Source organism: Chinchilla lanigera, unplaced genomic scaffold, assembly GCF_000276665.1.
Source record: "Chinchilla lanigera isolate Chin_1 unplaced genomic scaffold, ChiLan1.0 scaffold00005, whole genome shotgun sequence".
NCBI classification, from domain to species: domain Eukaryota; kingdom Metazoa; phylum Chordata; class Mammalia; order Rodentia; family Chinchillidae; genus Chinchilla; species Chinchilla lanigera.
This window is the reverse complement of record NW_004955406.1, coordinates 11640128-11664335: the sequence shown is the minus strand read 5'-3', so window position 1 is coordinate 11664335 and position 24208 is coordinate 11640128. Positions and strand designations below refer to the sequence as shown.

At 40.0% G+C, this 24208-nt stretch overlaps 1 protein-coding gene across 1 annotated transcript in view; it reads left to right on the top strand.

The window, feature by feature from the left end:
• Fmn2 (formin 2) overlaps positions 1-24208 on the top strand; it is a 307518-nt gene that overhangs the window by 1767 nt on the left and 281543 nt on the right. Inside the window, exons 2-3 of the mRNA XM_005375457.1 lie at positions 2-71; positions 24036-24202. Coding sequence (XP_005375514.1) covers positions 2-71; positions 24036-24202 — 237 coding nt within the window. The remainder of the gene's footprint in view (position 1; positions 72-24035; positions 24203-24208) is intronic.

Below are 24208 nucleotides of genomic sequence, written 5' to 3'. Positions count from 1 at the left end.
GACTCCCACGCCGACCGCCAAGGCGTCTGGGGCGCCGGCGACAGCGGATGGCTTCCAGAACGTGTTCACAGGTGAGCGCGCCCGCGGCCGGCCTCCAGGCGGCGGGTCGCCTGCCAATCAGGGCCTTCCCCTTGCCACCCGCCTGCTGCCGGGGAATCCTGCCCAGCCCTTGGCCTCGGTGAAATGCCTTGGATAGACGTGTTGGTTACCATTTCCTTACGGCGTGATGAAGGGAGCAGATCAGGAGTGCCTGTTCCCAGTCCTCTCAAGAATGGGCTGCTCTGCTCGTTTCTCCCAAATGTCTGCTGTGCTGCAGTGTCATGGGTTCCTCCAGGCAGACTGACCCCTTTTGTGTCTTGTTAGCTAAGCCATATTTTCTTTCCCGATTCCTGACTCCACTGCATGAAAAGAACAAGATTGTTTTCCGTCTGTTTTAAGGATTGATGTTGGAGACATAAGTCATTCCATTACTCTACAAAGGTGGTCTCTGACTGCTCGTATGTGTATATACATGTGTACATGTGTGTATGTGAGTATACATGTGCATGTATACATGTAATATATAATTCTTATCTTGCAGCGGTCAAACCGGGTACCATCACTTTGTGAAGTTGAGCAGTCACTCCTGTTTGCTAAGGCAAGCAAATCCGGTATGCGCTATTAGAAAACGAGCAGATCATAGAATAATAGGGATGCTTTCATTAGGTTCTATGGTCCAGTCAGAATGGGCTGTAACAAGGAAGTACCGAAGGTGAGAAGGCCAAAGGCACCCTGTGGTCCAGCTGATGCTTCTCTTTCTTAGCATTTGTTATGGTGTCACACAGCTAAAGCACAGCTGAAGAGTCAGTTTATGGTGGCAAATGTCAAGTAGTGTAATGAGTTTATCCATTCTTACAGGCTGATGGGTCCCCAGGCCTTGCTTTAAGTACCTGTTTTTTTTTTTTTGTATACTACTCTTAATGATTAACTGAAATAGAGTGTTCGAATAGGAAAAAAAAATACAAAATTTTTGTGGGTGCTGGTAGGTTTGTGATAAATATTTGAATAACTGACAATTTCAAATGTAATTTTAGAGGTTTTTTTTTTTGGTGCCAGGAATTGAACTCAGGACCTTGCGTTTGCCAGGCAGGCGCTTGTGCCACTGAGCTATATCCCCGGCCCTTCAAATGTAATTTTAAAGTCTTATATTGCTATTTAATAAAGAGGCTATCTGTGAAGCATTACTTTGATGAAATTTCTCATTGAGGACAGCTGCTCAGTTGGCTAGATGCTGTTCATGTTGTGCTGGCCACTTTCATTGGCTACATTTTTATTTTCATCTATGGGCTGTTTTTTATTTTGCACGTATAGAAGCTTTAGAAGGAGTTTCTTTACATGAGCTCTGTTTTTCCCCTCCCTTTTCTGTATTGTATAGAGAAGTTAGAAGGGTATTTGTAGTCTTCAGTGCATTAGATAAACTGTAAAATCCAAAACCAAAACAAAACGCAAAACATACAAAAAAATGAAAGACTATTTTTGATGGAAGAGGATTGGAACATTCTTGAGTTTCTTTCTGAAGTCCAGGGGACTGAACTCAGGGCCTTGTGTGTGCAATGTTGTACTTCTGAGCACCATCTTTGTGAATTTAGTGTTGGTGAGAAATCATGGTTTTTCTCTTTGAGTCGCATTTGTTTACATAGTTTTCTCAAAATGAAAATTGCTCACCATAATTATGATTTTCAGTGGTTAGTATTAATAATTGCTATTTGTAGTAGTAGTATAAGACTTTGGAAATTTGTTTCATTCATCGCACACACATATGAACACACACGTGAACACACACACTTGGCAGCCATACTGTGCCAGGAAATATGCTAGACGGTAGGTGTCACATAGGTTTTTTTTTCCTGGTACTGGGAATGCAACCCAGGATCTCAGGTATGCTGGGCAAGCACTTCCCTATGAGCATTTCCAGTCTGATACGCAGACTCTTGAATCATGGGAAAGTTTCACTACATGAAGAGGAGACCCCAATAAGTACCATGCAGGGTCCAGCGGTATAAGTCAGTGGTAAAGTACTTGCCTAACATATGCAAGACCCTGCATTGCATTCTCAGTATCAGCAGAAACTGCAGGAATCTATGTATCTATCTGTATATCTGTCTACAGATATGTAGGACAGGGTCCTAAGACCGTCAAGGATATAGTGACTTGTCTCTTTGGGGGAGTGGGAGGGCTTATCAGGTGAGGACTGGACAGAGTTCTGATAGATCATAGGGCCCTAAATAGGTTGAAATTTTCTTTCCTTTTAAAAAGTATATTCTTGGAACTTGCATATCCTTTTAATTTGTTAGTACCATAGTTTAAAATTTGAAATTTAATATCATAAAGGAGGCCTATCGTTGCACCTGGCTTTTGTTGATCTCTTCATGCAGTTTTTTTTTTTTTTTTTTTTGGTGGTGGTACTGAGGATTGAACCTAGGGCCTTCACACTGAGCTATATCCCAGCACACTTTATTTTTTATTTTAAGATAGGGACTGGCTGAATTCTCAGGCAGGGCTTGAACTTGAGGTTCTCTTGCGTCAGCCTCCCCAGCTGCTGTAGGCATGTGTACAACCCTGTCTGGCTTTCCAAGCAGATTTTTTTTTTCTGTTGTGTGTAGTAAAAGCACAGGGTTAGTTGTTTCTATGTGGACATTATCTACTTTGTATCTGATGGTTGTATATAGCAGATATATTTTTGTATATCAGGTTCTGTACATTAATCTCCTTCCTTCAGCATTGGTCAGAGGAAAAAAAAATAAGTAGGTTTAACCTAATCTGTGACTGGGAAGAAATAGAGGTAGAAGAAGGGATAAAGTAACTTTCTCAAGGTCATTCTGTGATTCATGCAGAGCCGGAATGGGAAATAGAAGCTGAGCCTACTGACTCATGTCTGAGTACTCTTGCTTGTTTTGTTCAGCACTGTAAGGAAATATATAGGAAGAAACCTGTTTTACAATGTTATAGCATCTGTCTATAGCATTCTTGCCCTTATGGGACGTATTTGATTTCTGCTGATAATGTCTACTCCTTCATGGTGGAATCTGGCCTTCCTTGGACTCAGTGAAAGGTGGTTGTTGGCCAGAGCGAATCAGATTTTTAAAGGCAGCTTTCATGGAAACTCTTGGAGTAGTGGAAGAGATCCAGATTGACACAGGCCTCTCTTTCTCAGCTGTTGACTCTTTTCTTGTCATCTGCCACCACATTTGCTTCTTTATCACACTCTGCTGTTTTATGGGTGTCTTGGAAATTACGAAGGGCTTGGGGAGCACTGGTGTTGTCCTTAGGGAACCAGTTCTTTGGCCTTGATCCTGCATGTTGTTGGATCAATTAATTGTCAGCTGCTTTGGAAGCAGGTGATCATTATACATGTCTATAGGTGCCTATAAACATTATTTTAATCTTTAAACCATAGAAGGAGGGGTGTCAGCGCTGCAGGAAAGAACAGATGTTTCTCTCTTTTTACTGCCTTGCAAATGTAGGGAGAATATTCTGGTGAAAAGAGATTTCAATTTCGCATGTTTGTTTCTTCTCGGGAGATAAATTAGCAAGGAGGGAGACCAAAACATTATCTTGTTTCGCGGTTAAGAAACTGATGATGCCTTAAGCCAGTGCTTTTTACAAATATCACAGTTAATTTGTTTGAAATATATAATTTTCCACATTTAATAGAAAAGAACTGAAAGGCTTCCTTACATAAGTATTTTCAACTTCTAGCCCTGGACAGCTAGTACTGTGGGTACACAAGATCGTAAACTTTTTTTTTGTTTTTTTTTTTTTGTTTTTCTCCGGTACCGGGAACTGAACTCATGACCTTGCGCTTGCCAGGCAGGCGCTTTTGCCGCTGAGCTAAATCCCCAGACCCAAGATCATAAACTTGTAACATTATGAGATGATATTTAGTGATAGCTTTTTTGCCTGGACTGTACAGGACTTGGACTTGGTGGGTGTAGGTGACAGCATGGCGCTGTGTAGGGAAGGTGAAGTGCAGGGTTAACTCTGCCTCCCGCACCTGCCACACGGCCAGTCCTGTCCAAGCCCACATGTGTCAGACATTCCTGGGTGAGCAGAGTGTGGTGATGAGCGATAATAGGATTTCAACCCACCTCCAGGTGTGCGAGCCTGTGCCGTCGGGTGTTTATTGTGATTAAGCAGACATGTAACCTTTCTTATTTAATTATTAAACACGGGTTTATGTCATTTTGTACAATATTTACAAAGTTGACTATCGAAAGGAACTTTTGTGACACATACACCTATATGCCATGCAACCCAGAGCAATCCTTTTTTATTCAGTCCTGCCCAGGCAAGTCAAAAGGTTGGACACCCATGCTTTACACATTAACCATAGCAGAAGCTTGGTAATAGAGGTTTCTTCTTTCTTGTTTTTCTTTCTCTCCAGTATGCGTGTGCATGTGTGTGTATATATTGTGTTGGGGAGTGAACCTAGGGCCTTGCTTATGCAAGGCAAGTGTCATACCGCTGAGCTCTGTCCCTAACCTGCTAAATCACTTTGATAGGAGGCTTTCCAAAGTCAATTATGTGCTTATCAGTCTTTCTAAAAAGGCATGGTATAAAAATTTAATCTGTTTTAGAGAGTTTAATGCCATCTTCAGGCACTTCATCTGGTGAAAATGTTAGTGATTCCCTCAACAGCTGTTTCAGGCCGGAGGTTGGTGGACTCGGTCTGTGATTTCTGAGTTTTAATGTCTTTATGATTTTCTTGACTCTTTCTTGCTGTCAGCTATCTACTCTTAAAACTTTTTCTTTTCTCCAGCTCCTCCCCTACTTCCTTATGATGTGCTTTTTCTGGTCAATCTGTCATTGGCTTGTAAAGCCTGGAATGATGCAGTTAGCTTTACTTATTGCCCTTCTACTAATACCAGGCTCTGTGTGGAGGTACTATATAATTTTCTCCAATCCGTACGACAGTCTTGAAGCTGTTTATCCTCGTCTTTCCTATGAGCAAGGCAAGGCTCAGACGAGTGAAGCAACTTGCCTAATGGCCTTAAGCTAGTAAGTGGCCCATTTGAGATTTTAAAATACAAACCTTCTGTTAATGTGTGTAGAATAGAACCTCGTGGATCATTGAGCTTTTGGAGGCTTACTTAATAAAGGGCTTCGAGTTGTGGCTCTCATTTTGGCCTTTCTAAAGGTTATCTTGATTTTTGTATTGGTAAATGGAAGGCTCTACCCTAGGAGAACACATTTGCTTCCTTGGCTTGCTAATTCATTACACTGTATTTTTCAAGGCCAGAAACAGTCTGAGTTCCATCAGTAGCACTGGGCAGAGTACAGATGTCCAGTTACTGTCCAACAAGTGAAAAAAAGTCAGAATTATCCCTGAGCTATAGAATATCTAACTATAAAAGGAGAGGGGTTACATAGGGTGCCATTCTTTTCCATGAACATTGCTTTACTGAATTCTATATATCAGAAGAGAATGTAACACCATTAATGGAGACTGAAGACATTGTTTTTAAGTTATTTTAGTTTGGTCTGAAACATCCTGTCTTATGATTTCTTTTGATGTGGATTCTCACCATGATAGCCAGGCTGACCTTGAGCTCATGATCCTCCCATCTCAGGCTCCTGGGTAGCTGGGATTACAGGGATGTGCCACTGTGCCATGCTGTGTCCTATGGTTTCCTTAGGTCTGTGGCTTGGATCAAAGTCAAGTGCCCCAATAGCTTCAGTGATGGGTTTTAATAACTGCCTTACGAGCTGAGGACTGGCCTAGTTTTAAGTACATTTAAGCATTTGGATATAAACCATGAGTATCTGAAATAGAACAGATGCTTCCAATGCTTTTCCTTCTGATTCTATTAAAAAGTTGCTGAAAAATATGTTGATGGTAGCAGTAGTCATTCTAACTACTATTAGTATTATTTATATCCTGGCTTTGCTGTTTAGCTAAGTGACTCTCAGATAATTTTTCCTCATGTGTACTAAGATGAAGGAATAATTTCACATTAGTAATGTGAAGCTTAAATGAAGTAATGTATATAAGGCCCCTACAGCTGGGCATGGTGGCACATGCCTATAATCCTAGCACTCTGGAGGCTGAGGCAGGAGGATCCTTGTGAGTTCCAGAACAGCCTGGGCTACAAAGTGAACTCAAGGCCAGCCTGAACTGCATAGTGAGACCCTGTGTCAAAGAGAAAAAAATAAAACAAAAAGGTCCCTACCACTTTCCCTGCTACATAGAAGGCATTTAATTGGTGCTAATTACTTTTCTGCCCTGATTTGTTTTCTTAATAAACTTCATTGTTTAAAGTGGCCAGAGCCAAATTTGTTATAAATTAAACCTAACAACTCAGAAATGGCACAAAAACTTGGCAGGATAGAAATTGACCAGACACTAATTGAAAATTAATGTTTATAGTCACTAGACTTTTTTGAGGGGGGATTTAAAAATTTTTATATGGTATTTTCTTTCCATATGATTATAAGCATTTTTAATTACTTTATGGGGAATTTTGATTTTCCAGGGGATTAGGATAAGGAAAACATAAGGTGGGGGTCTGGCTGTGAGGCTGGGAGAGGGGGATGATTTCCAAAGGCGGGGGTGGGGAGGAGGAGGCAGCAGCTGACACCCTCAGTATTTATGTTCGGCACAGCATCTGGCCACAGCCGCCTGCCTTTGCCGCCTTCCCCTCCCACGATTCTTCTCTCAGACTCTACTTTCGACGGCTCATCTGCTTACTGTTTATGAACACGCATTTCTTTTCCCCAACTTTATTTTTGAGGGGTTTATACAGGTGAGTTGGGCATTCAGGATCCTTAATGGCAACTAAGGCTAGTTGCATTTAATCTTGAATTACTAATTTTGGGGAGGCAGTTAAAGTTAATTATTTTCATTGAGGTGTATGTGACTCTGGTAAAAGTAGAATGATAACTTTGGCAGAATGTGTGTGGCTAGAACATCTACTCTGAAGGTTATTTTTAAAATCATAATGATATTTCAGTAACGCTGAGTGTTCTGATGTCTAAGCATTTCCCTGAGCTACATTTCCTGCATCAAGTATAAATTTTATTTGTAATGATGAAAGAAGTAAAGCGAATAGAGAAAGTTTATTTCTCTCTTCAGTTTTGCTTTTGTATTATAAGTAATAATGAAATTTAGTGTTAGGAGACCATTAGAAAGAAACAAATGAGCATGGCCTGCGAATTAGTAGTTATTGGATGTAATTTTATCAACTGTGAAGACTTCTCTAAGGCTTTTCAATATTAAAAATATAAATATATGGAACTATGATGAATCAATCTGAAACTATAGTAATGCTAGGTACTTTTTAAAATTAGAAGAACAAAGTAGCAATTGCTGGATGCTATAGAAAGACAGTAACCATGCTACAGAATCATTCTTTTGACAGATTCTTCGCTCTAGATAAAAAAGGGGAAAGTTGATGCCTTGCGCCTTTACAAAGTTGTCCTTGGAGTGTTGATTGGGCAGGGAAATTTCTGCTGTTCCTCTGTGGTTGAAACAGGCTGCAGCGTACCTTGCACCCACAGGAAGCTTTAGTGTCAGTTATGCTAGAGCTGTAGTGGGCTCAAAAATGGTTCTCTTGAGGTAATATCTTGAGAAGCAGATTGTGAAATTATGCTTGAAACTGTTTAGACTGTCCAGTTGAATGTCTTTGTACATCAGGCAAAAGTTCCTTGTTATAGTATTTGGTAATACAGTGCACATACACGGAAAGTAATTCTATGTCATTTGAATGTTTGCTTTCTTTACCTAGGAGTGAGAAGAATGTTTATTAGTAAGCCCAGAGAATACTCTAGCAAGGGTTCAGGCTGAGAAATTTTTTAGTCTACTTCTTTTTTCAGTTTTGCCACTGCTTTCCTGTAAAGCTCGGAGCCATAATTTCTCACCTTTTGTGTGTGTGTGTGTGTGTGTGTGTGTGTGTGTGTGGTGCTGGGGATTAAGACCAGGGACCTGTACTTGCTCTGCTGCTGAGCTATACCTTCAGTCCTTGTACTGCTTCGTTCTTTGGTTTCTTAAAGGCAGGGACTGAGGGGGTAGCTCACTGGTAGTGTGCTTGTCTAGCATACATGAGACCTTGGGTTCTATCCCAAGGGCTGTGGAGAAAGCTGCCTCCTCCAGGTTCCTTTGAACCCTGTGATTTTGGAGAGGTGATGGTTTCTGCAGGTATGTTTTCTGAACTGCAGAAAATCCTTATGCTAGAGAATCCATTGATAGGTACCATGGGGTAAGGATTCTTTGGATTTCCATAATGGTGGTGCGAGCAATGATATTTTGACCTGGATAGTTTTGATTAATTTTTTGTTCATGCTGAAGGAGATTTGGAATGGTTGCACTGTCGTTATTCAACATGAATGCAGGATGTTGTGTTTCTGAACACTGAATTAATAATTGTGCGTGATGGATGATCTGGTGTTGTGAAATTATATGGAAGGTAAAGCTGTTCTGTATAATGTGTTGCCTGGAGACTTAGGACAACATCAAGTCTTTCTAATATGGGGATAGAATATACCGAACAAATCTTTTTAGATCCATTCTCAGCAGTGATGAATGACAAGCTTCACATTTTTTATTGTTTCAACTGCTCAATGTAAGCACTGCTAAGTCTTTGACTTTAATCTATTTTTCTTGTATTTTCAGTTCCCCTACTATTATATGTACATTTACTCAAATACTTTTTAGTGACTCCATTCAGGAGTCCCTAATTGTTCTTAGGGAAGAAAAACTTTTGAAAGCCTCTTGATTTTTAAAAGTTTAATTGGCGTTAAACTAGTACAGCTTGTTGAAGGCCGTCGCAAAGAAGATGGACTAGGGTCAAACTATTTCAGGATCCTGTATGAATGCAACCTCTGTGGGGGATTTTGTAAGTAAGGAGTCTCTCCAGTGTTAAGATAAAAATATTCTTTTCTTTTAAAAGAATAATAAAAGGAATGGGGTAACAATAGAGTGAATCTTTTGCAACATGTTTTTCAAACTGTATACTTGTAGACTGGTTGGATGCTTGGCTGCTGTGATTGGCCAAGACTTGATTATCTGTTGTAAGAATATACTTCCTCGTTAAATTGTGGTTTGTTTACATATTAAATTAGGTAATTGCTCCCTATACATAGAAACAGATTTTAGATTAATTTAATATGTAAAAAATATGTGACAGATTATACATATATGCTTTATATAATGGGCATTCTATGTGGTTTACCATATATTCAAAATTTAATGCTCTGTAGCCTTTTCCTCTCATTGCTCAATCTCTGCTGCCCTTCAACTGCCTAAATATTCTGATTACTGCTCAGATATCTTGGGTTCTTTCTGATATCACTGACAATATTTTTGGGAGAACAAACTCCATTCATTGATGTTTCCATTTCATGACAAAACTCCCTGTACTAGTCCAGACAGAACTCTTCATTTTATTCCATTCCCACATTTTATTTTCTATTCTCAGATCCCTATGGACATAGAAGACTGTTTTTGTATATTTGGAACTATGTGTACTTAGTAAAATATGTAGTATTTCTCCGTGTGTATGTGCTTTGTATAAATACAGTACTCTGGAACTGTAGACCTCATTTGTTTGTTAAGTGTGACTGACTTTGGAAAAAAAATCTGCAAATTTCTCTGGGTAAATTTCTGAGCAGCTTAATGCTTCTTACTGTTGTATAGTATTCCAAAGGGTGAATGTTCTACTGGGCTGTACAACACCAGTGGCACCATTCACCTTTTATGGTAGGTGCTTAATGTTTTTTTCCGAGTTGCCTGATGTCCTAGCTATGGTGCATTCCCTAGATTTTGCTTAAACGATTGTGCAGTGATGGCCATCTAGATTCTCTCACTGCTCAGACCAGCGCAGAAAATGCTCTGAGAAATATGCTCATAAAGGGTCCTATGTGAGAATTTCTCTGACATGTCTGTTAAGCAGTGAGATTCCTCAGTCATACAATAAAGATTTATTTAATTTGTCTAGGTAGGCTCAGATTAGTTTCCAGAATGTCTCCCCCAGTTTATACTTCATTTGTGCAATAAATTGCCATTATGTACTTTTTCCTCCTATGAGGGAAAGTTGTTACTGTTCTGCTTTGCAGTATGTGCTCTTGGGATGACCAGTGCTTTTGAGAAAACCTGTGATTTTTAATTTTTTTCCATTTGAATTTATCTTCCGGGGAATTGCCTGTTCATAGCCTTTTACATTTTTCTGTAGGGTTTCCTGATTTTTGCTGTTATTCACATGTGTTCCTAATGGGTTCTAGATCTTATCCTATTGCCAACATTAGGAATATAATACATTATACAAAGCTTCCTTCTTTCTTCTTTCCTTACATTAAAGGTCAGGAATTTGAAAATGACATATCTCACAGTTCTGTGATGTATGTTTGATAATTTTGCACCATACGTAAAAGGCCATGTATGGTCAGGCCTAAGACTCTTATTGTTTCTAATTTCAGTCACAGCTGAGGAGCTGTCTAACTCTTCCAGGGCAATGTGAGCAGGGTCTCTTGTCCAGGCACTAACTTTGCGGGACCATGGGTGGGGTGGGGTGTGTCCGTACAAGCAAAGTATACTTTTAGGGTCCAAGACTTTAGATCAGAGAGGACATAGCTGTTTCTTTGGTGGCCTGCTTCTGTGTTGTGGCTTTGTGAGTAGTTTCTGAAAAGATCTAGGACCTTTTAATTCATGCTAAGATTCTGTAAACCTAAGTCATGTCTTATAGTAAATCTCTTCCTAGTTAAAAGATGTGGAGTAGATTCAGTTGTGTGTAATTATTGAATCTTGACATGGAGAAATGGTTTTAGATAGCAAATATCATCCACTAGTTTTTATCCTTTAAAATTTGTAGCATGCCTAGTTGGACAGAGATACTTAAATTTAATATAATCCAATTTATTTCTAACTTATGGTTGGCACCATTTCTCTCATTTAAGAAAGTTTCTTTGACTCCTACGTAACAAAAATTCTCCCCTCTAGTTTTCTATTAGCACTTTACCATTTATATTTGCATTCTTAATTAGAGCCCTCGAGTATACACTGTAAGGTAAGGATATAGTTTTATTTTTCTCCACATGGCAAGGCAGTTTTTCCAGTATAATCTACTAATTTTACTCAGTGACTTTTGATACCACATTTATAGCATTCATATATATAGATAAATCTGTTTCTGAGGTTTCTGCTCTTTCCTTTTATGTGTTTTTTTTTTTTTTTTTTCTGTTTTCAGCCGGTACCATATGGTTCTTATAAGTATGACTTTGCAGAGAAGTATACTTTATTCAAAGTTGACTTAGTCCTCAATGTGTACATTATATGTAGTTGTCTATGTAAATTTAGAATAGGCTTTTGACTGTCTCTAATAAAGCCTAGTTGCATTTGGTTGGATTTTTATTACATTGATAGATTAGGTTTAGGATTGTTATCATTTTTATAGTATCATCTAATTAAAAAATATGAAGGATTTCCTCATTTATTTAAATGATCTTTAAATCCTTCTAGTAGAACTACAGATAGTTTGTGTTTTCTTTGCTGACCTGGTTTCTGGATACTTACTAATTTATCCCTTCTTGGATAAATAAGGGACTGTGTATGACTTCTAGTTGTGTATGACTTCTAGTTGTTGGGAAAGGAAATGTTTTTAATGTCTTTCAGTTATAAGTATTATATGATTTAGCTTATGGTTATCTTTAAACCTGAAGTTTATTCAGTAATATAAAGTTATGAGATTTTAAAGGCACTCTCTTTATTTATTATTTTTACAGCACAATAATGTCAATATAATCATAGAACATATAATAAGAACTGGGTTAATGCAGTTCAAATTATTGTGGTGTTCCTTATGGCCTTGTACATTATCATTTTTTGTAGAGATTCCGTGCTGTCTTTGGGGAGTCACAATCCTAAACTCCAGAAACCTTAACATTTTTATTTAGGAAGTTGTGCCATATATTAAACCTTAATAAGAATCTTTCTGATTACTTTAAATACTTCAAAAGCGCCACTGAAACACCCATGTAATATTTTATCCAATCAGAACAGCCACCCTTGAGCATCCATTATATTACTTCATTTTTTTTGGCGTGGTACTGGGATCAAACCCAGAGCTTCACACATGCTCAAAACATACTCTACCACCAAGCCACATTCCTAGTCCTTTCATTTACCTTTGGGGCTGTATTCTAAATACTTGTGTACGGTCTTTCTTCCATCTAACCCTTGCTGATTAAGTCCTGTTTCCCCCTGATGCTTCGTATGCAGTTCATCTTTACATTCATTAGATCCACTTTTATGGGTTTACCTTATACATTAATGTTATTTCTCTTAAAGGGTTTTTCTCTTAACATTTCTATATTTTTCTTATGGACATTGTTTTGTTTCACGATTAATCAAAAAATAACCAAAGCCAGGCATGGTGGCGAGTGCCTGCAGTTGCAGCTATGTGAGGATCAGTTGGACCCACACATTCAATACATCTGAAGACACATGAGAGGTACTCACGTATGAACAACAGGGTGAGGCCATCTTTGAAAAAGTCCATAATCTGTCATCGTGTTCTCAAAAATGGTGGGTACTCATTCTCATCGTTGTCATGTGTGTTTTATGATAGTTTTGGCCAATTATTTTGAAGGTTTTTTGGTGAGGGAGATCCAACTTAGGGCTCTGTGCATGCTGAGTTTGCATTCTACTGCTACTGAGCTATACCCCCTGTTCAGCTTTATTGTTTATTACATTTATCTATTTTGTCATTTTTGTCTTTTTGGGACAGGGTCTTGCTATGCAGTTCAGGCTGGACTCGAGCTTACTTTGTAGCCTAGGCTGGTCCCACACTCCCGATGATCCTCTTGTCTCAGCCTTCTGAGTGTTGGGATTATAGGCGTGCATCATCATGCCCAGCTATTTTGTCATTTTTAGCCTTTGGTTAATGTTGACTGCATGGCTCCTCTTTTGACTTCCTCAGGGAAAAAAAATCCTTCATAGAAACCTTAACTGAACTTTAAATTTATCTCAGTTTTAATAGACTGTAGAGCAACTATATTTGGAGCACTCTGCATACAAAAGTCACTTTGTATGCCGGGTTTCAGTGTGATACATGTGCTACAGTTGACGTGGGACATATTTTTTTCTTCTTTTATCTCCCTTTACAATACTGTTGGTGACCAGCAACATAGACGCAACAAATGTGTGTCTCAGTTCACAACAAAGAGCAGTCTATGTCTTCAAAAATACATCTGAAGACACATGAGAGGTACTTACGGTTGGGGATTCAGAGGACGGGAATCTTCCCATAAGCGTGTCTGTGTCAGAACGATACATAGGTGTGGTAGCAGTGCTCCCTTGAGGGAGGCAGAGTTCCACCCTCTTTATGGCCCAGTCCCTCCGGGAGCCCTGGGCATCTTCTTCGCACGTGTAGGCAGGGGTTCCTTGTCTCATGGCTCCTGTTACTTGTTCTTCCAGTGATATGTCCAGGCTTCATGTTTGTCTGTTTTTCTTGAGCCAATCCTCGATATTTCACCTTGGTTTCCTCTTATTATAAAACTTGCAGCACTTTGAATCTGAAACTAGGCATGTTAATTTCTATTTGATCACCATTGAGCTTCCTTATCTAAGTTTGTTCTCTTAAGTCAGCATGGGCCATCAATACGTGAGACTATTTAATAAGTGGTACCTCTGTGTTCACTGACATGATACACTTATGTAATTATCAATGTCTGATTGTAGATTTGCTTGTCAACAACCTCATTTCTTCGTAATATTTCAACTGATAGATAAGACAGAATTTTAGAGGAAAATGTATTAAATATATCTGAGCTATAAGATCAGAGAAAAGTTTCCTGTAAGAGACATTTGTTTTAGTTTTCATTTTGTGTAAGATATAGTTGCTTGGGAGAAATACAGTTATATTGACACCTTTAAAAATATAGCAGTTATCTCACTTATCCTGTAACCATTAAAAAAATGCAAGAGGGAATTAGATAAGTTGCTATGCCTGTAAGGGGCTTAGGAAGGTGGAGGCAAAAGGATCTTTTGAGCCCAGGAGCCTGAGCAACATAGGAAGACTCCATCTCTTAAAAAAACTAAGGCTAGGGCATAGCTCAGTGGGAGAGTGCTTGACTAGCATGCACAAGGCCATGGGTTCCATCCCCACCTCGGCACGTGCACGCGCACACACACACACACACAAACACATGCATACATAATAAGAAAAACATACCAATGTCATCTTTGTAGGTGTTAAGACAGATTACTAAAAGTGGATGGTATTTTAGAATGTAAACCTCACCAAAAAAGTTCACACTTGGTATTTTCCCCCCTATGTATAAACTTACACATCTTACTCAAATATTTAGGCCTTGATTTCTTTACTGGAGAAATTAGGGTTTGAGGTAGAGGATCTCTAAGGTTTGTTCAGGCTCTAAAATACTTAGGATTAAAAGAATAGTAGTAGAATGTCACCACATAATTTGATCCTGTTGACAAAAAATTATTTGTCTTTGGAGTCAATAAAAACAGAAACGTTACAAGCATCGTCATGGCTAACAGAAACAAAACAAAACAACATGATAACAAGAACCACCAAACCCGTGGAATTCTCCTGTTGTCTCCATGGGGAAGTTTCTGTATTAAAAGTTTTTATTTCTGTTTAGATACTTTATTCTGTCAGGCAAGTGTGGAAGAGCCAGGGACACTCCCTGCTCTGTATCGTCACCAGTTAGGAGCCTCATCTCTTCTGTAAGAGTGAGATGCATTGACTTACTGTGTGTTAGCCAGGGCAAGAAGCATGTTTTCTTCACAGTTGTAGGCTCTGCTGGGCCCGTGGCATTCTTTGACATATGATGGACTCCTATGTACTTGGTTGCCTTTGCTGCTCCCTGCATCCTGACTCCACTAAAGATGTTTAATTAAGGAAGTGTGTTCTAAACAGACTGTTTTTACCGTGTTCCTTCTCGAGCTGTGGTCATTGTAACTAGGTTGTTCGCCCCTGCAGGGTGCAGACCGCATGGTCTGTTTCTTTTATGTCTTAGTGCAAAATGTCGGCCAGAAGCTTTTCCAGAAGTTGCTGGCTTACTCAGAAGTAGAAGGTCCCTGGAATAAAAATGAGGAGAGCAGAGTGTGGGTCCAGCTTTGGCACTGTCACTCTCTAGTCTTCTGACCTCAGGCAGATTCTGGAACCTTCTCCTTGCCCAGTTAGTTCCTTTGAAATTAGAAAGATAAATCCTTGCTCTGCAGAGACTGGTGGCACGGCCCAGTGGCGGCGTGCGTGCATAGCATGCCCATGGCCCCATGTACTTCACAAAACTCACAGTAAATGTGGAAATGCTTTTAACACTGTAGTGTGCTAGCCAACTCAAAGGTTTCTACTTTTTTCCAGTGCTGGAGATTGAATCCAGGGCTTTGTGCATGTTGAGCAAATGCTGGCTTTTTTTGTTTTTTTATGGTGTCACTGAATAGGCTCAGTGGAGCTCCAGTCCAAGGATGGATGATTTCATTTCATTCTGCTAGAGGATTGTCACATTTGCAGTGATAATAAATAGTTCTCTCCACATTCTAGCTGCTGTTTCCATGTTTATCAAGTCCTCTAATTTTTGCTTACCCAACTAAATTATTAGTAGTATTTGTATCTATTGTATGACAGCAAAAGTAATAATGTGTGCTTTTTTATTAACCATGATGTGGAAGTATATGTGAGAAGAGAGAAAGGGGATTAGTGCAGAAGTTATTGGAAGATATTAATGATTAATAAGTTCTCTGTATTTGATTGAATATTATTTTAATATGAATTTCATAAATATAATTAAAAAATGCAAGATTTGAAAAAACAAAGTTAGGACTTATAGCAAGCATGATTTAGACAGTGCCTTGTTAAAGTCTACTGAATGTAAAAAAAAAAAAACAAGAAACAAAAGCAAATCCTTGGGGCTGGGGATTTAGCTCAGTGGCAAAAGCGCCTGCCTGGCAAGCGCAAGGTCGTGAGTTCAGTTCCCGGTACCGGAGAAAAACCAAAAAAAAAAGCAAATCCTTGGGGAATGAAGATGGTTTAAGCTGTAATCACATTACTTAATATCATACTTTTTCAAAAGTAGGCTTTTAGAACCCACTTAATGATTTTCTTCAAGGTAAAACAAATTTTTATTTCATATTTACAATAAAGAACATTTAAAGTATATCTTGTCAACAATAGTAATAATGGGTAACATTTACTAGCATTGTGTGATGCTTTCTGTTTTTGCTTTTTTGAGATAAGGTCTCACTGGGTAGCCTTGGCTGGCCTCAAATGCTCATTCCCTCTGCCTCCGCTACCTGAGTGCTCAGATTACAGGTAGGACCACAAGGCTCACCTTGTGTTATGCTTACTAAGAAACTTATTTTAATTAATTTTCACAACAACTCAAGGAGGTAGTGAGGATGATTATTTTCAATTTAGAGATGAGAAAACGGCTGGAGAGTGTAGCTCAGTGGTTGAGTGCTTGTATAGTATGCCAAAGGCTGTTGGTTCTTTCCTAGCGCTGCAAAAAACCAAACCAAACCAAAACCAAAACAAAACAAGAAAAAAAAGGAAAAGAAAAGGAGAGAGATACCTAGAGACAGACAGAGCAGTACAGAGATAAGAAGCAGACTTAGGGAGTCCGAGTGACTTGTCCAGGGCTATTGCTTAGCGCTGGCAGTGTGGAGATTAGAACTCAGGCAGTGAGTTCCATAACTTCAACTCATAACTGGTTCACTACGCTTCCCCTCCTGGACACACTTCATGAAGACTGATGATAAAGTCCACGTGTTTCAAGCAGGAAAGATTGGGCAGAAAATAAAGAACATTTTATATTCTATACAAAAAGAGAAATTTTGCATGGGTAATACTTTTCTAGATTTCTTTAGGCTATACCCTAGGCACAGTGCACGTATTGTGCAGGATAAATGAGATAGGCAAGACACCCAACATCCTGGCATCTGCATTTCTAAATTTGTAAATGATGGTTGGGGGCTGGATTTGAAGGACAGGGAGAGTGTCCTTCCCACTGGCTCTTGCTTGAGTGGAGGAAGGGAGAGAGGAGGAAGAGAGAGCCTGAGAAATTGCCCTCTCCTGCTTTAGTCTTCATATAGTGATGAACTCACCAGTTTGTTTTATACAAGTACAAAATTTATAGCAGTTTGTGTTGTAGAGGATGGTTTTATTGGCCTGTGATAATTTTCTGAAGTTTTACTGTTACCATGATCACTAGGGGAGTGTTCCTAGGCAGTGGTAGGATCTAGTTCTTCCTGTGTATGTGATTCCACACCCAGCAGCATGTTTTCTGATGGTTGTAGAGCCAGCCATCATGTGTAGAAAGACATCTTTCAAAACTGGACATGTGTAATCCCTACACTCTGAAAGGCTAAGGCAGGAGGATCACAAGTTTAAAACCAGACTGGCAACTTAGCAACTTGTGAGACCCTGCCTCAAAATAAAAACAGAGCTGGGGATATTGCTGAATGGGAAGGTCCTGTGTTCAGTTTTCAATATGAAAACAAAACAAAACAAAACAAAACAAAACTCTCTTGCTAGCATGTATTGTTTTTGTGTTCTTGGTGATACCTATGCTGACTAGGGTAGATAGAAACTGAATGTAGGTTTGATTATTTTTTCTCTAACGGCCAGATGTTGCATATTTTTTCAAATCCTTACTTATTGGCCATGTCTACTTCTTTTGAGAAGTGTCTGTTCAATTCATTTGTCCATGTATTGATTGGGCTATTTGATTTTTTTGGTGTTGTTGTTTGGGTTCTTTATGTATTCAAGCTATTGATGCTCTGTCAGAAGAGCAGCTGGCAAAAGTTTTCTCCCATCCTGTAAGCTGTCACTCTACTCTGTTAGTTGTTCTTCTTGCTGTGCAGAAACATGTTAATCTGATATAGTTTCATTTGTTGATTCTTGCTATTATTTCCTGTGCCATTAGAATCCTTTTTAGGATGTCTGTCTGTGCCTGTGGCTTCAAGTGTTTCCCCTGTGTTTTCTTCTAGCCATTTTTAAAGCTTCAGGTCTTATACTTAGGTCTTGGACCCATTTTGAATTGATTTTTGTACAGGATGAAAGATAGTGATCTAATTTCAGTCTTCTATAAATAGATATCCAGTCTTCTGGCATCATTTGTTAGAGAGGCTGCCTTTTCTCTAATGAATGTTTTTGGTCCCTTGTCAAGAATCAAATGGCCGTAGTTGCATGGCTTTCTGTGTCATCTATTCTGTTTTATTGGTATACATACTCATTTTTGTGCTGGTACCACACTGTTTTTTTATTATGACTTTGTAGCATAATTTAAAATAAGGTATGGTGATGCCTCTAGGCTTGCTCTTGTTTTGCTTAGTATTGTTTTGGCTATTCTGGGTCTTTTGTGTTTCCATATGAATTTTAGGATTTTTTTCAATAGTTCTGTAAAGAATGTCATTTGAATTTTGATGGAGATTGTATTGAATCTGTGAATTGCTTTTGGTACTATGGTCATTTTAACAATATTAGTTTTGCCATCCATGAACATGGAAGGTCATTCTATCTTTTAGGGTAGTCTTCAGTGTTCTTAATTTTCAATGTGGAGCTATTTCACCTCTTTGTTTAGCTTGATTCCTCAGTATTTTTTGCAGCTATTGTGAATGGTCTTGTTTTCCTTATTTCTCAACTATTTCATTATTGGTGTGTAGCAAAATGATTTATTGTTGATTTTATATCCTGAAAAAAATTGTTTGTATTATTGTGCATTTAGTTTCTTCCATTTTTTAAAATTATTAATACTCCATAAACTATTACATCATGAACAATGCTAAGCACTTTAGATACATTATCTCACTGATTCTTCACAATAATCCTGAAACATAGATTCATAGTTTTCTATTCATTCTTTGATTCTACCTCTAATTACTTATCTGCCGTAGTTTCTCTAGGGTGAATTTTTGGGTGAAAAAGGTGAAGTATTTAAAGATCATTGACAAATATTATGAAAGTATCCCCTAAAACTTTCCCTGTCAATAGTACAGAAGCCACTTCTGGGTTTGGGGCTTCTGTGAATCAATATTGAGGGATACTGGAGGAAAAAAAAATGGTAAATTCACTACTGGTGTAGAGGTTCTCTGAATTCTTACCTTCATCTTCAGTCCTTTAATTGCTATAATGTAGCCCTTCAGATCTTTAGTAGCTACCCTAGGCATTCTGTACAGCTATGGTATGTAGTACTTGTGCATACACTTTTAGTTGTGGCAGTCACAAAATCATACCCAACTTCAAGAAGAAGAGGATGTATACATTGGTGGGATTATAGGCAAGAATATTGGAAGAGTTGAGAGAATAAGCCATAGAATGAGCCAGGCAGTGTGGAAATGTTGGGTTGATAATCCAGTAAAGGAAACTGGAAAAAAAATGGTCAACAAGTTAGAGAAAAATGAAGATGAGGAAGTGTTTTAAGGAGTAGGAGACCTAACAGTGAAAAATTTACCAGTGATTAAGAAATCGAGTACGGTAAAGACAGAAATATCACTGGTACCAAGCTGCTTATTAGTCCCTGTTGCATGATACGGATGGAAATCGAATTAGAGTGAACTGAGCCAGGAGTGAGTGGGTGAAGGTAGCAAGGTTAGATAATTTAGCTGGTAGTTTTAATGTGAAGGAAGTCAAGGAACGGGATAGTAGGGTGAGGACCCATGTGGGCCTAAGAAAATTTACTTTTTACAGTACCATGGCTTCACCTATACTAGGCAAGCACTCTGACCAGCATCCCCAGACTGAGATATATTTTAAAGCATGTTTGTGTGGTATTGGGAATGTCCGGAAAGAGGGAGGTGTTCATAGTTCAGGAGAGAGAGTGTGTAGCTGAAGAAGCAAAATTCTGAGCAGGCCACAAAGAATCTCATTTAGAACACAAAGGGGAACAACTTGCTTTTGTTTACTGCAGGGTCCATTTGCCCTGCAAGGAAGGCAAGAAGGTGGGCGTAGCAGGTACTTGTAGTTTGTCTCATATTCTTCCATTTTTCTCTCTAAATGAGGGAAGATCATTGTCTTAGCATGGGAAGGGGTGGGCTGGCAGAGAGGAGAATGTCTAAAACTTGTACTGGAGGGTGGAGGCTTAGAGAAGAATGCAGAGCAGTGTAGTGTTTAGGCGAGGTATTGCCAAAAGACAGTGTGTCTTCTACTTTGTCCACTCGTGCAGGCGTAGGCAAAGAAAAGGTAGGTGGCTAGACTGAGACATGTTCTGGTTTTATGAGGCAAATGTGATGGAGAGAGAGTGGAGTTAGGAGGCTGAAGTGACTGCAGGATTTAATTACAGCGGTGCAATGTAGAATTTACACTGGTAAGGAAGGAAGTGAAGACAGGGTCTGGGGCTGATGCATCATGTGACGGTAATAGCTACAACTAGCTCAAGGTCAGCCACGATAGACACGAAGGGTTCGAGGTCCATGTGGAGGAAGGAGCTTCCGAAAGGGCTTAGAGTAAGACGTGGAAGGATAGAAGGTAGTTGCTGAGGGTTAAATGTCCCATCCAGGCCTTTGCACCTATATTGATTCACTAATGTTCACAAAAATATAGTCAATCACCCCTTCCTAGCCAGTACTCCTTGAGTTCTTGGGTTGAAGGGGGTAAACAGCAAAGTTTGCTGAAATGGAGTTTATATTCTACCAAGTGACAGCCCACAGTGTTACCTAAATTCAAGGGCTAAGCTCTCTAAAGAGGAATAAGTGAATAATGGGAAAAAAGAGTGACAGGATGTGCTATTTTAGAAAGGGCCGTCAGGAAGTTCTCTCAGTGAGAGTGACAATTGAGCAGACCTCAGTGAGATGGAGTGAGTCATTCCAGCATCTGGGGGAAGAGTGTCTGGTGCCACAGCCTCTGGGAGAAAACTGAGCTCAGTTTGGCTAAGCAAAGGTGAAGGAGAGAGAGAGGAGGAGAAGGATGGAGAGAAGTGGAGAGGAGTTTGCTTTTACCCTCAGGGTGATTGGAAGCCGCTGGAGGAGGGGTTGGGGTAACTTTTGGAATTCATCTCCTGGAAATACTGGAGTTCCTGATGATGACCATCTCAAGGGTGCACCATGGGAATGGGGTGGTGATGGAGAGAATGCTGACTGGAGATAAAGAGCCAAGTTTTCAGATGAAATTTCTATCTCTGTGTCAGATCCCATGATGTCAAAACCCATGATAATGCTAGAGAGGCAGGAGGAGAGTAGGACGATGAGTCAAGAGTTTAAGGATGAAAATTCAATGAATGGTAGGGGTGAGGAGGGAATGAAAAGAATTTTGTGTACAGCAGAAAGGAAGAGGGATAGCAGGTGACCTAGGCAGTGGTGGGAGTTTTCAAAGGAGAAAAATCATCTGGAAGTGTTCCTGGGGATTAAGGGAGTTTCCCACCTACTTTCTATCTCTTAAATATGCAGGTTTTACATAAAATGCCTTCCTTTGAGAGGACCTAAGGACCAGGAGGTCCTCATGGGGCAGCTAGGTTACTATTAATGCAAGGCAGTGAAGTTCTCATCAGAAAGAGGCGAGGGCGGACTTCTCAGCGTGGGTCATAGGGGTCATAGTTCTGTCCTCCACATTATTCCATGACCCTTTGGTAATTTTTGGCTCAGTGTACTCATCCAGTCACCCCGCCATGTTTACTTACAGGAATATCAGACCCTATTTCCCTTTTTTTTTGTTACACAGTATGTGAGTTGTAGGAAAGAGCTGGAGTGGTATTAGGGCTGTTTTCTGTCTTTTGGCTATGTATGTATGATGGATATGCCGTTAGGGTAATGAATCCCTTGAGAATTAAGGGGTAGGGTTTCCTGGTATTTAGTCCCAGTTAAGTTTCTGTACAGGTAAACTTCAGTTCTGTTGGGGAAAAATCCTTCATTGCCTCTCAAAAAGTGACTTGAGAACCAAAGAGAGTTCTCTGATGAACCAAATGAATGGAGAAAATAAAGTCTCTTTTGTTCTACTTTGTCACTTCAGGTTTTGTTTTTGTTTTTGTGCCTGGGATTGAAGCTAGGGTCTCTGGCATGCTAAGCATGTGCTTTACCTCTGAGCTATGTGCCCAGCTCTTATGACACATATTAGAGCCAGTTTTTTACATTAGTTTTGTTTCACTGGCAGAATTAGAGAGAGGCAAAAAAAATTGCATACCTATTGACATGACTACTGTGTTGACAAATTATACATTTATTGTGTTTTAGTAGTTAGTTGTCACTAAAGTATAGGTCTCGGCCTGGTTTTGTGCAGATTGGAGCAAAGGACATCTATATAGTTATAGGTGTCTTAAAACAAAACGAACCCGAGGAGAATATGTAACAGCAACCTTACGTGGTGCACAAAGGCAAAAGTATTTACTATTTGGCCCTTTACAGAAAGAATGTGATGATGTAGTCTGATGTTTCATTTCCAGTTCTTACCATGTGGTGAATGAATCTGTGTCACAGAGTGAGAGCGTCATGTTAATTCAGAAATCCCACGAGTATTTATCAGTGTTTTTTCTGCGCAGTTGGCTGGGTTTGCAGGATATATACTGGCCTTCAGTTTGTGTTTTTATGAAGGAGGTAGACATTAAAAAAATATCGCACAACCAAGTAGATAATTAACATGGTTAATTAGGAAAAGCTGGGCACAGTGGCCGGTGCCTTTGGATCCCAGTTACTTGGGAGACCGAGGTACCAATAAGAGGATCACTTCAATTTAGCAACTAGAGAACAACCTGGGCAACATAGTGATAATCCCATCTACCAAAAACATGTTCTTACAGAAAGGAGTGTGTATGAAGTATTCCAAAAGGGTATGAGAGGAAGTCATTGAAGGTTTTCCTATGTAAGTGATTTTGGTCTCAAGTTCAATCCACCAATTAGATAGTGGGCATCAGGAGGATAAGAACTCAGGAACAGCTATGGCGCTGGAAGACACCCTAGCCAATTGTCTGTTTGCTCTGTCATGGATCATACACACAGAAAAAGCTCCATTAATGTGTGAAGGTTTGAGAACTAGGAGTGTTCATTCATGCGCCATGGTTCTCACCTCTGGCTGTCACTAGAATCAGTGGTGACCAGTACGGTACTGACGCCCAGGGCTCCAGCGACTCTGTTCTTCCACATGATTCTAAGGCACAGCCAAGATTGAGAACACTGGAGTGAAGAGCCTCAAGTCCTCGAAAGTCCTCAGTCAGTGTCTTCTCATTTCCTATCTCTCTTTTTGTTTGGTACCAGGAATCAAATTCAGGACCTTGTGCTTGCCAGGCAGGTGCTTCTGCCACTGAGCTATATCCCTGGCCCTCTCCTATCTCTTTTAGTAAAATAACGAGGAGTTAGGGTTCTGAGGAGCATGTGAAAACATGTTGCGCTTCTAGCTTTCTCTCTCTTCAGAGTGACCTTGTTGCTGGCCAACTGTGTTCCCTTCTCATGGGTTGGTGCCCTTGCCTGTCACCTTGTCACATTCTCTGTCCTTCCCTAAGGCCAAGCCCGAGACTGCTAATGTCAGACACTGACATTTCTAGGCCTCAACAGCGGCACACTGTGTTACTGTTGCCTTAGAGAACCTTCTGCAAGGTAAACAAAAAGAGAAGAGAACTGCTAATTAAATCCAAAAGTGTGATGCCAGGCATGGTGGCGCACGCCTGTAACCCCAGCACTTGGAAGACTGAGGCAAGAGGATCATGGCAAGTTCAAGACCAGCCTGGGCTACAAAGTGAGTCCAAGGCCAGCCTGAACTGCATAGTGAGACCCTGTTTCAAAAAGACAAAAACAAAACAAAACAAAACAAAACAAAAACCCCAAAAACAAAAGTGTGGGGGCTTCCTCAGGTGGGGGAGGTACGGCTGGCAACTGGGCTTGTTCTCTTGGGAGACAGGAGGTGATTTGGGGGCTGCCACAGCGAATACTCCCTGCCCTTTCCTGCAAGGTGTCTCCAGCCTGAGAGTGCAGTTTTCCTTGGTTTGAGAGGCCCTTTTCTACACGTCAGTAGCCTTGGAAACGGAGTTGCTCATTGCCTGTGTTTACGCAGCTCTCCCTGGAGAGTTGGAGGCAGGTGATCCAACAACTCTCCGTCCTAATGACTGTGTCTCTTCTGCAGGGCGGACTCTGCTGGAGAAGCTGTTCAGCCAGCAGGAGAATGGGCCTCCAGAAGAAGCAGAGAAGTTTTGCTCCCGGATCATTGCCATGGGTCTCCTGCTTCCTTTTAGCGACTGCTTCAGGGAGCCATGTAATCAGAATGCTCAGTCGAGTTCTGCTCCGTTTGATGTAAGT